Source organism: Austrofundulus limnaeus, unplaced genomic scaffold (genome assembly GCF_001266775.1).
Source record: "Austrofundulus limnaeus strain Quisiro unplaced genomic scaffold, Austrofundulus_limnaeus-1.0 Scaffold1102, whole genome shotgun sequence".
Classification (NCBI taxonomy): Eukaryota; Metazoa; Chordata; class Actinopteri; order Cyprinodontiformes; family Rivulidae; genus Austrofundulus; species Austrofundulus limnaeus.
The window spans coordinates 5,957-18,701 of NW_013953504.1; the positions used below are offsets into that span (position 1 = coordinate 5,957).

At 39.9% G+C, this 12,745-nt stretch overlaps 1 protein-coding gene across 1 annotated transcript in view; it reads left to right on the forward strand.

Moving 5' to 3' along the window:
• The first annotated feature begins 422 nt into the window (after positions 1-422).
• amd1 (adenosylmethionine decarboxylase 1) overlaps positions 423-12,745 on the forward strand; it is a 15,065-nt gene continuing 2,742 nt past the window's right edge. Inside the window, exons 1-8 of the mRNA XM_014030674.1 lie at positions 423-734; positions 8,234-8,320; positions 8,443-8,569; positions 8,653-8,755; positions 11,704-11,746; positions 12,028-12,172; positions 12,247-12,339; positions 12,424-12,579. Of these exons, the coding sequence (XP_013886128.1) occupies positions 622-734; positions 8,234-8,320; positions 8,443-8,569; positions 8,653-8,755; positions 11,704-11,746; positions 12,028-12,172; positions 12,247-12,339; positions 12,424-12,579 (867 nt within the window). The 5' untranslated portion in view covers positions 423-621. The remainder of the gene's footprint in view (positions 735-8,233; positions 8,321-8,442; positions 8,570-8,652; positions 8,756-11,703; positions 11,747-12,027; positions 12,173-12,246; positions 12,340-12,423; positions 12,580-12,745) is intronic.

A 12,745-nucleotide genomic window follows, 5' to 3' on the forward strand; every position in this document is an offset into this window, starting at 1 on the left:
CACTAAGACGTTCACGTTTTTATTTTTATTTCACAGCTTCATGTAGTTCCTGTACAAATATGTCAGCATTGTTTTTGTTTACCATGCTTTCCTCCACGTGCACTTAAAAGCAAAACAAATGTAAGTATTATAAATCACCGATATAAAACAATATTTACGCAATAAAAAGTTATATTTATTTAGCGTTTGATTATTTTTTATCTTTGCGTGATGTTTTTATATTTTGAATTAGCCTACTGCCTTTTATTTTGAAGTAGCGGTCAAATGTCACGTGACAAAACTCCTCGCTACACCGTGACTGACAATCTTCTGAACCAATCGCAAATGACAACTTGAAATCCTGCCACCGGATTGGTCCGTTTGGGTTTGACGTAGGTCCAGGTCTGAATAAAAGCACCGCACGAGGTTCATTCAACGCTTTACACAGTATGGCCGGCGATATTAGCTAGCGCTCGCTTACGGTATTCTCTGTAAAAGGGAACGCGGTAACTCAAGAAAATCAACATCTGAATTACTTAAAAGGACTGTACCTCAATAAATTATAGCTAATCGAGGAAGGATTAATTAAGCTACGAACGTTGTAAGCGACGTTACAGTTTTTTGTTGGGTGTCTGCTGTCTCATGATGGAGGATAACGGTGCACATTTCTTCGAGGGGACCGAGAAGCTGTTGGAGGTCTGGTTCTCCCGGCAGGATGAGACCAAAGGGACCGGGGACCTCCGTACCATCCCGAGGTTTGACTCGTTTCAGTGTGCTCCGGTGCGGTGTCAGTCCAGTGGGTCAAACCCCGCCACATGTGGCTTTCATTCACGTCTGGTGATAAATATTGAGCTGAGCCATAAAATCGTCATTAATTCGTCTGTAGCTTGTTAGCCTGAAAGCGAAAAACTTGGCCTAACTACAGTTAGCTAACACGGTCACTGAAAATGGCCTCCTCCCCTTTAACACAGCACTTCAGAGCTGAGTCATTCATTCTAATTTTATCCTTCTAGGCTGTAAATATCCTATCTTTTTGTCTGTTTTTGTTCCTAATCGTTGCTGATGAAGGGTTTTAAGTGTTTAAATCACAAAGACGTGATATGTTAGCTAACCCGTGTTACTTCCTGTAATGTAAACCTCCGCTCTGCTCTTCTGGGTGATTTTAACGTAGTCGACGTTAAACCTTTCTCTGTATTTAAATGTTATTTAAATTTATGATCTGTCATGTTGGACTGCCATGGTCGAGTGACGTTTTTGTTTTTAGTTAATTTTAATGAAGTGATATTTCCCTGCGTCATTCATCAACAACCAGGCAGGAGGAGGAGGGAGGGGGTGAAGCATGTGGTGCCCAGTCCTCTGCTTCGTTAGCGGTCACTGTCTCCTCTAACAAGACCCCTCCAAACCGGGTCAGAACCACCTGCAAACCCGTTTCTGGTCACTTAAAACCAGCCTTTGTTGTAGTTGACAGGGAGCTGTGGTGCTGCTGTTCTGTGGAGTAAAGTGAGACAGAGTTATCTCTAATAGTACTGCTGACATGCTGTAAACAAAGCTTATTTATTTTGTTTGTTTCCAATCATTTAATTAACAATGCTGTAATAATTATGTGGTGTTTGTTAAAGTCAAAGAGCCTGCAGTCCCTGCTCAGGTCACGTTTGCAGCCATGAGGGCTCTGCCCTCCCTGCTGCTGTGATTGGTCGGAGTTCCCTCCTCCTGGTTTGGTCACTGGTCTGTGACTGGTTTCCAGCAGAGGAGGCTGGGACCTTTTCACACACATCCATAAGCAGGACAAGGATGAACTCTGACCCGGTTTTTCAAACACGAAATTCTTGTCTTGCCACGTGCTTAAAGTGGTTGAGTGGAAAAGCTGAGCGAAGTTGTACTTTACAGCAGAGGTTCTCAAACTGGGGTCCCAGGACCCTCATGGGTCCACAAGAGGTGTCTTGGGGGTCCTCAAAACGTTTCACTAAATTGTTAATTTGGTTTTTATTTTTTAAAATGCATGGAGAACAATGAACTAATAAAACAAACATAAACTTTAATAAAAAATATATTCCCATGGCATTTAGGGGCTGAAATAACAATAAATTATCTTTTAAGAGAGCATGGGTTATGATGGGGGGTCCCTGGAATGTTTTTTATATTATTATTATTTTTATTATTGCCGTTTGTAAGGGGTCCCCAGACCCAAATCAGGGGTAGACATAACTAGGGTTGGGTATTGGCAAGAATTTGGTGATACGATACATATCATGACAGAGGGGTCACGATACGATATATCCCGATATATTGCGATACTGTAAGCAAGGCGATATATTGTGATATATTGCAATTTTTTGTCCAAAAATTCTATTAAATAAAAACCTCTTACTGAAAAATAAAAGAAGAAAAGCTAATGTTTACTTACAATGCTAATGCTACCCTTACTCCCTGGTGCTCAAGAGGTAGAGGAGCCAAATGTCTGGCTCACTGCTGCCAACTAGTGGTCAGAGGCTGAACTACAACATAAAAATGAACGGCTGGCAGGAAAGTTGACATTTTAAACCTTAAATAAAAATCGATACAGGGCTTTAGAATATCGATACAGTATCAGGAAATGAAATATCGCAATATTTCAGTGTATCGATATTTTCTTACACCCCTAGACATAACCATTGTTTAGGTTGTCTGAGAAAACCTATTTTCATTTCAGACAACCAGATCCTGTCTCCTGGTTGTTCGGTGGACAACCAAGAAAAAAAGACCTTGATTAAAGCTCTCTGAGTGTCCATCATTTATAAAACTGAAAGGGAGAAAAAACTTGGTAAAAGCAAACAGAACACTAAACTGTAACTTTTATTAAGGTCATGTACACAGTATACTCCAGTTTAAGTGAAAATGTTTGACCTATGAGCAGAAAGAAGTTGATGAATGTTGGTAACCTCTAGATTTTAGTAACAACAGTTTGCTGCTGTACTCCCTGAGCCTTAAATACTTTATTTCAAAGAAGAGAATGAAGTTTTATTCACACAGATCCTGTCAACCTGCTGACTGACAACAATTATATATAATAAACTTCATCTACACAACAATATACTTGTTAAATTACATTTTTCCTGATTCTTTAGGACAACCTAAATGTTTTGCAGACAACCAGGTTTTGTGAACAGGTTGTCAGCTGGACAACCTGAAACATATCCTTATGTCTACTCCTGCAAAAGTCTTGAACCCAGAGTTAAAATGAAACAACCTGTCATTGCCCTGCTGAAATGTGCAGGTGCTGCATGGCCTGTTTATGTCCGTTTAAAAAATCTCATAAACCATTGTTCAGATTTTACTGATGCATGCCTAAAGGATTAATTGCCCGTTTGTAACACTTTTTAACTAAAATGGTCTAAGTGGGCTGAGCTCACAAATTTTGGGGAAAATGAGGTTGCAATGGAAAGGCCATTGAAATTAAACCAATTCAACCATAATTCAAACTTGATGTAATCCCTCTAAATTCCAATGTTATTTCCATATGTTGACCTGTTAATGTTCACACTGCAGGTCTTAATGCTCACTTCTGATTAGTTTTTTTTTCCGCAAACTTTTTTTCTTGTTGTGAACTTTCAGGTTATATTTTAAATGCGACCTCCATCTGACTCCAGTGTGAACTCTGCACGGCCCTGATGCAACCCACACACGCAGAAGATGACGAAGTCACATTCAGCCGACTGTTTACAGAATTAGCTAAACATTAGAGCTCCAACGATACAGAAAATTCACGGTTCGGTTCGATACTTTAGTCTCACGGTTTGATATTTTTTCGATACAAAAAAGAGAAATGTCCATGCCCCTTTTAACTTGTAATTTATTTATATTAATTATGAACATTTGTTTAACCTCAAAACTCCAGTTTTTAAATTAAATGTTGCTGAAACAGTAAGTTTCTCAGTGGATCTGAGCTCAAAAATACAGCCTAGGTGGAGTAGTCGAACACAGATCCACTGATCCTTCAACACAGAGCATCTTCAGGAGACAAGTTGATAAAATAAATGTTAAAAATCTATTGTTTGATACAAGTGTGTATTGAACCTAAAGCACTGTTTGATACGGGTACATGTGTTGTTGCAGCCCTACTAAACATGGATGCTACTTGTTAGCATGTTGAACTTCTGAAGTTGTGCAGTCAGAGTGTTGTAATTATCTGACATGCTGTAGTTCAGTGTTTTTATCTGAACCTGCCTCTGATCTGGATGTTCCGGTGCGTCATTTTATTTATTTGGATTGAAGCAACGTCGATCATCAATTGTGATCATTTGTCGTACCCAAAAGTACATAATCACATGACACTAACTGCAAAGTGACAAATATTAATTGGCAGTTCACGGTATGATCTTGCTCAGTCTTTTTAACGTGATTATTCTACAGAATAAATCCTCATCATATCGTACTTTGATGTGAAGTTTTTAAAATGTGTGGCGCCACCTAGATGGACTGCACCCTTAGCATTTGCCTATACTGCCTACAGGCCAGCCCAGGCTGTAACTCTATTTAAAATTTGGTGTGGTAGTAGCTGAGATTGCTCCCTCACTCATATTTTGAGCTCTAACAGATTTTATATATATATATATATATATATATATATATATATATATAATTTATCACCATTTGGCATCCAGTCTGAGAGCGACTCATCTTTTAAACGACATGTTTGAATGAAACTTTCAGCACCACATGTGTGTGCAGCACTTTACAGCTCATCTCAGTGTGTGTGTGTGTGTGTGGAGTCAGTCTGGACTCAGTGTTACACAACCAGCTGGGTTTCAGGCTGAGTTCACAGCCGCTCTAAGATTTTACTGGTCATTAACCAGAACATACACGTCTGAAAGGGAGAACTGTGGCCGTTCGGTTGAACGAGGACCGGCATTAATTTACAGCCAGAGGCCAGATTACCGGCTTAGACAGACACGGTGTGTGGATCAGGCTCGCTGGACTTCAGCCAGTGTCCAAATAAGTCCAAAGGGCATCAGATTCACAAATGTGGAGCTTTCTCACATTACCTCTGCTCCTCGGGGTTCTGAGGGGTTCTGAGGGTCGTGGTCCGTCTCCAGTGATTGGAAAGGGCAGCTGTCCCAAAGGACACAGTCAAATATTTCAGATTAGGCCTGTCCAGTTGTCCTCCACCAGTCGGGACTGGATTATTTGTTTTGAATGAGGGTTTACCACTTAATTTTATTAATGTAGCTGTAGCAGAACTGAAGTGTGTTCTTCAGGGATTGGTTCTACATACATCAAATAAGTTCATTTGTAGGTTTATTGATCTTGTAGCTGCACGTGTTCCTACTTCCTGAAGTTACACAACCAGAGGATTTTTGTCTGAAGCACCTGTGCCGTTAGTAAACAGACCTGTCTGATCATTTGATTGGCTGAAGAGTTGACACCACTTTTCTTCAATCGTGTGACAAACTTAATGTTAATGTGCTTTGATTTAAAAGTAGTAAATGATGTCTGTTGTATCTTGGTCTTCTGTGAATGAATGAAGCGTTCCTGGTAGCTCCTGGCAGTTTAATCTGGTCTTTTTTTTTTATTTGTGGAAGTTTGATCCTGCTGAGCTTCCAGATTTAGCCGTCGGTGTGCGTTCCAGTCTAAAATGGGAGCGACCCACCTCTCCAGTATCACCGTCAGTCTGTCGGGAAGCCAAACAGGTTTCAACAGCCCCTCCCTCCTGTCAGTCTTTGTGAAACCAAACGTTGGTATGTCTCTGCAGCAGATTTTATCTCAATCAAACAACAAACCTGGTCAGGGAGAAAATAAGATCCTGACTTGATTTTAAAGGGATCCATGATTAGTTGTAACATTAGACTTTATTTAATAAACATATATTTTAACTGTAAAAATACTGTAGGATGTTTAGTTTTTATCATTTTTAAACTAAAAGTTTAAAATATATTGTAACTCGGACGGAGCCATTTTATTTGCACACAAAGCATTCTGGGTAAATGATGACGTGGATAGGTCCTCGGTGCGAGGCTGCTAGCGAGCTATATCCACCCTGAAGGTTAATCTTGGACAATATCTGATGATCGACTCTTTTAAATGAAACCAGAGAGCGTTGACAGAGAGAAGGTAGAAATGACTCAGCCTGGAACTGAAAATATGGATGGAGGACAACAGGTTAGCTTGTTTGTCGCGCTAGCGCGACAAACAAGCTAACCTGTTGTCCTCCATCCATATTTTCAGTTACAGCTGAGTCATTTTTGTGTTCCCCTCTCTGTCATGTGGATGGAGGACCTCAGTGATGAAAGGAGAATGTGTAGCGCTGAGCTAATACATATATATGGTGATAGCATCCGGGCTAATGCTAAAGCTAACAGTCTAAGCTGAGGTTGTTCTTCCATGAAGCAGCTCTGTTGTCCTCCATCCATATTTTCAGTTCCAGGCTGAGTCATTTCTACCTTCTCCTCTCTGTCAACGCTCTCTGGTTTCATTTAAAAGAGTCGATCATCAGATATTGTCCAAGATTAACCTTCAGGGTGGATATAGCTCGCTAGCAGCCTCGCACCGAGGACCTATCCACGTCATCTTTTACCCAGAATGCTTTGTGTGCAAATAAAATGGCTCCGTCCGTGTTAAAATATGTTTTTTAACTTTTAGTTTAAAAATGATAAAAACTAAACATCCTACAGTATTTTTACAGTTAAAATATATGTTTATTAAATAAAGTGTAATGTTACAACTAATCGGGGATCCCTAAATGTCAAACAATAGTTGTGTTAATCGGTCACTCAGTGTAGTTGCTGCAGCGTTTGTCCCACTGGAGTTGTAACTTCCTGTAGTAGAAACACGTTGCAGTAAATCTTTATTTTTTTCATCTTTTCTTTGCAGTTCATGTGTCTGGGTAATAGTTGAAGGTATCAAAGTACTAACTTTAAAACATCTGATTTGTGTTTAAATATCGGTGATAAAATGTATTGGCTTTTCTATGCAGTTTTTTATTTTATTTTATTTTTTGTAAGTTTGCATCTAATTGTCAGAAGTTTTATTTTGCACTCTTTACACATAGACATGAACTTATATAAATCAGTTTGTGTAATCACATCAGTCCTTTAAGGTGCATAAAGTTTTCCCAACACCAGACAACAGTAACTAAAGATTTAAAATGTAAAAGGTGCATTTATTAATTTATTTTTGTCAGTCGTGCTTTTGTCACAAGTACTTGCATGCCTTCATTAGCCAGTGTTTAATTAAAAAAAACTCCTAATCTATTTTGTCTTTGATAGAAGAAATAAACTTAAAGCTGTGAGTCGTTGTAATTTTTATCTATGTTTTTGAAGTTTGTTCTGTCCTCACAGTCACGTTGTGTTCTGTACAAAATGCATGTTGTGTAAAGGGACTTCTGGGGCCTCATTACTAGTGTTTTTACTGTGGGGACAGCCAGCTCATTATGTGTGTTGTATCAGTAGTGATTGCACTGTTGTAAGGTGTGTTTTAGTTTGAGTCACTCCTGCAGTTTAAATAAATCGATGAGTGTTGAGCATCTGAAGCAGCAGCACATGTTCAAATGCAGTTTACTGCAGGAAATAGTCCCCCAGCAAAACGAGAAGCAGTCTGCTTTGCTTTTGACCCTTTTTAAAAAGTGATTTCAGTTGATAAAACTGATTTATTAGATTGTTAAATTAATTCGGTGCATGTTTACAGTCAGAAGCTCATGGTTCAGATGATTGGTGCAGCAGAAACCAGCAGACGGCTCAGGGAAGCACATGCTGCTCTTCTCGCGAGCGTTCAAGGCCCGGGCTGTTCTCCTTCCAAGGTTGTGTTGGAAAATGTGACGCAGCTGCTTTTGCACTGCAGCTGTTTTTGCGCGGCGGTGGGAGGGGGAGGCACGGGCAGCAGGAGCTGCAGTGGCTGCATGTAACTGAGCGCGGCGCTGATTTTAGCTGAAAATAGTCTTTCTGTTGTTGTTGAATATTTAGCATTAGAGAGAATCAAAGACGTGTTTCTTTGAACAAACTCAGCTGGTTTGTTTACCAGCAGACCTCGTTTTGCAGAACAGACTGAATGTTTTACTTTCCTGTTCTGCCAGACTACAACAGAGCTATTTATAAAAACATTTAAAGAATTTGTTTTTACATTGCTGACATGACATTAAACCTAATGTGCTACTACAGTAGAGCTCAAAGAAACTGAACTTCTGCAGTAGGTTTTTGTTGCAGAACTTACACATTTAAAAAGTAAATTTACTTGTTTTTAAATAAATTTAAATAAGTTGATGTCTGTCATTTCTTCTGTTTAGGTTTGAGTGGGACAAACTTTTGGAGAATGTGCATTGTTTGATCATAAGTGTGACAAAGACTGACAAGCAGGAAGCTTATATACTCAGGTAAGTGCTGTGTGTGTACTGGCAGATTGTTGTCACCAGTAATCATTGTGTACTGTTGGGTAAACGGTGAGTAAAGTAAAGTCTTTGTTCTATCCTGAATCGTCTTTACATGTTCTTTGCAGTGAGAGTAGCATGTTTGTCTCCAAGAGACGTTTCATTTTGAAGACATGTGGAACCACCCTCTTACTGCAAGCACTGGTGCCTCTGCTGGAGCTGGCCAGAGAGTACTGCGGCTTCGATGCCATCGAGGTCAGACACTCTGCCTTTCTAACGTCTGCAGCTTTCAGCTCATGTTGGCATCAGGAACAATAACTGTTTGTGTTTCCTGGCAGAATTTCTTCTACTCACGCAAGAACTTTATGAAGCCAACCCATCAGGAGTTCCCTCATCGAAACTTCCAGGAGGAAGTGGACTTTCTCAGCCAGATTTTCCCAAGTATGATCCGCTAAGATGTCCTTTTTTAATGAGTTAATATCTTAAAAATGTTTTCAGTTTCTCAAACTTACTTCAGCTGCATGAGTATTTAATGCTCTAATGAGTGTAGTGTTTTCATTTGTTGGTGAATGTTTAACACATTTAAAGACCTAAAATAAAATCTATATTTAGAGTTTGTGTAAATAGTGACGAGTCACAGTTCAGTTGATCCAAAGGGTCTAGACCAGGGGGGTCAAACTCATTTTCACCGAGGGCCACATGAGCGTTACGGTGGCCCTGAAGGGCCAGTTGTGATGAACTTTGTTTCATGTTTAACTTTGACTAAACAGAGTTTTAACTCCTTTTAAACTCTGATAAGAACTAGAACCTTCAGTTCTACTGCTGTTAGATCAAAGCGCTGCTTTTAACACAGTTGATCATTGTATCTTACTGGGTAGACTTGAACATCTTATTGGAATCACTGGTAATGTACTTTCATGGCTGAAATGATATCTAACTGGCAGATCTCTGTTTCTTTTAAAAACAAGCTCTCTGAGACCTGTGCTGTGAAGCATGGGGTCCCTCAGGGATCCGTGCTGGGCCCCCTACTGTCTTCACTTTATCTTTTGCCCCTTGGTTTTCTCCTGCATTCATTTAATGTTACTTTCCACTAGGGTTGGGCGATATTGGCAAAAAAATTAATCACGATAAATTGTGGTATTTAGCCGATAACGATTAATTTGACGATTAATTCCCTGGAGTCCCTGGACACCCTTATTTCGTAGTCACATGACCAATTTAGTGGGAAAGATCTGCTCTTCGTAAAAATCTTTTCCAAATTGTGTCAATATCACAGACTTCAGGCTATACATCAAATTTTAATTGTGTTGATGGATAAATAAATTACAGAACTTTTGCTTAAATGTTCATCATATTTGAAGAGGAGAGGAGCACAGAGCGGACTCTGCCTGGTGGCATTAATCGTATTAATAGTCAAGTGCCAAAAAATAATCGATTAATGTTTTTCTGATGATTAATTGCACATGATACGATTATGCCCAACCCTACTTTCCACTGCTACGCTGATGATGTACAGCTGTACGTGCCCTTCACAGCTGGAAACTGTCAACTTGCCTAAATTGGAGGCCTGTCTGTCAACTATTAGGAGTTGGTTATCTAATAATTTCCTGCTTCTTAATGTTGATAAGACTGATTTACTCATCATTGGACCTTTGAAGTTCCACAGCTTGTCTCAAGCTTTCACCCTGCAAACTGACAATCAGGTCATTAGATGCCAAGATAAAGTTAGAAACCTAGGTGTGTGGTTTGATCCTGAGCTTTCTTTTGACTTCTACTTAAAGGAAGTAAGTAGGATTGCCTTCTACCACCTCAGGAACATCCACCTCAGGAACATCGCCAACATCCTTTCTTTTGATGATGCTGAGGTTCTTATTCACGCTTTCGTGACTTCACGCATCGATTATTGTAATTCTGTCCTTTCTGGACTACCCAAGAAAAGTTTTAGATGTCTGCAGATGGTCCAGAATGCAGCTGCCTGTATTTTAACTCATACCAGGAGATTTGACCACATCACTCCTGTACTGTTATCCCTCCACTGGTTGACCTGTCAGACTCAGGCTGATTTCAAGGGTTATTGCTCACCTATAAGGCTTTAAATGGCCTGGCTCCTCCGTATCTTACCAGCCTGTTACATCCCTATGTTCCACCACGCTCTCTCAGATCAGAAGGTACTGGACCATTAATAATCCTAAAGGCCAGAAGAAAGACCATCGGTGAACGTGCCTTCTGTTTTCATGAAATAAATCAATCTGAAATACCGAAAAATTATTAAAAGTAAAGCTAATAAAGTTTTACTCATTAGTTTCCAGTGAGTAGCTGTCCCCCCCCTGGCTGGACACACGGGACTGTTTGACAGTGTTTGAGGGAGTTTGACATGTGGTCTAAAAGGATTGAAGACTTGTTATAAACTGAATACAGGTGCAGTTTTAAAGACACCAAACAGCCAATTGATGGGTGGTAGTTGACTGTAAGGGTTTTTAAAACCACAACACTTCCTGTGCTCAAGACTCCTTCAGTTTAAAAGTATGGAAGTTGAGTTTAGTAGTTTCCAGATTTTTTTAAATGTATGAAGAAGAAAAAAAACAAACTGTGTATACCAGTATGTCTTTCCAAACTCTTCCTTTTGTAAAGAGAAATATCAGATTGTTTTGCAGAGTGGTTTCCAATCCTGGTCCTTGAGGACCCCTATCCAGCATGTTTTACTGGTTTCCCTGCTGGGAAACCAGTAAACCATGCTGGATAGGGGTCCTTGAGGACCAGGGTTGGGCACCACTGGCTTACAGTATTGCAGCATATCATGTTACCAAGTTCTTGCCAATACACAGCCCTAATATTTAAGAAACTTGACATGTTACACATGATTTTACACGTTTTGCCACATACAGTAACTGTCATATTTTTTTCTTTTGAACTTGGCTCAAAGTGAAACAAAGTGACCTAAATGAGGAACTTGAAAAGGAACTCTCTGGTCTTTGTTTATTTAAACAATATCATTTGAACTCTGACTTCTCTGATAGGGACTCAAAATATATCATTACATCCAAAAATGCATTTATATTTCTTACAAAAAATGATGTCACGGGCACTTTAAACAAGTTTTGAGTTGAAGACTTTTAACCCTTCTGTTTGGACAGTTGGGTCACTGCAAACATTAAAAGTATTTGATTTTAAATAATTTTAATAAACCAAAAGAAACTCATAAATTATATTGGGAAAAGTGTAATTTCTAGATACGTATAGAAACCCTGTTGTGTTCAACTAGTTCTACAAAAACCTACTAATGATCTGATCAGTTATGGTTTGTTTGTTGCAGGTTTAATTTAAAAAGATGATGCATTAATGTACAAAGAGTTTGAACTTAAACCAGTCTGTGTTTGTGTTCCTCCCAGATGGTGCAGCCTATTGCATGGGGCGTTTGAACTCTGACTGCTGGTAAGCATCATGTGACGGTCTCAGACTGGAACCTGATTCTGTCCACCCACTGTGCTGCTGATGTCGTTAGATATGATGCTGCTGACAAAATGTTGTAGAGCTCTGAACAGATGAGTCAGCTCGTTGTAGAGTGTGCTGTGCAGCTTTTCTGATGGCTGCTGCCTCCAGACTGAGTGAGGCTGAGAAGGTCTATCTTCTGGACGTTCCTCTTTCAAATGGAAGCATGTTCTGACGGCTCAACCTGCCAGCTTCCTGACTTACTCCTGGCTCGTTGCTCACAGGTACCTGTTCACCCTGGATCTGCCAGAGTACTGGGAGAACAAGCATGCAGATCAGACGCTGGAAGTTCTGATGAGCGACCTCGATCCAGCAAATATGGACCAGTTCTTCATGAAAGACGGTGTTTCTGCAAGTGAGGTCACTCGTGTAAGTAGGCAGGAAGCTGTGATGGTCCCAGTGGGGTCCAAAGAAAAGGTTGACGTCTTTGCTTCTTCTTTCAGAGGAGTGGAATTCGTGACCTGATACCAGGTTCTGTGATTGACGCCACAATGTTTAACCCTTGTGGATACTCTATGAATGGAATGAAGACTGATGTGAGTGAGGATGATGATGATGTCCTTCACATTTTGTCATGTCGGTTGTTGTAAACACATGTTGACGTGTGTTTCCATGTGCAGGGAACATACTGGACCATCCACATCACCCCCGAGCCAGAGTTCTCCTACGTCAGCTTCGAAACCAACCTCTCCCAGACGTCGTACGACGACCTGATCAGAAAGGTTGTGGAGGTGTTCAAGCCAGGGAAATTTGTGACTACGCTTTTTGTCAATCAGGTGTGTTTTTATAGGAACATAATGAATCAGGTGTGGTTTTTATAGGAATAATCAGGTGTGATTTTATAGGAACGTAATCAATCAGGTGTGTTTTTTATAGGAACGTAATCAATCAGGTGTGTTTTTTATAGGAACGTAATCAATCAGGTGTGTTTTTTATAGGAAC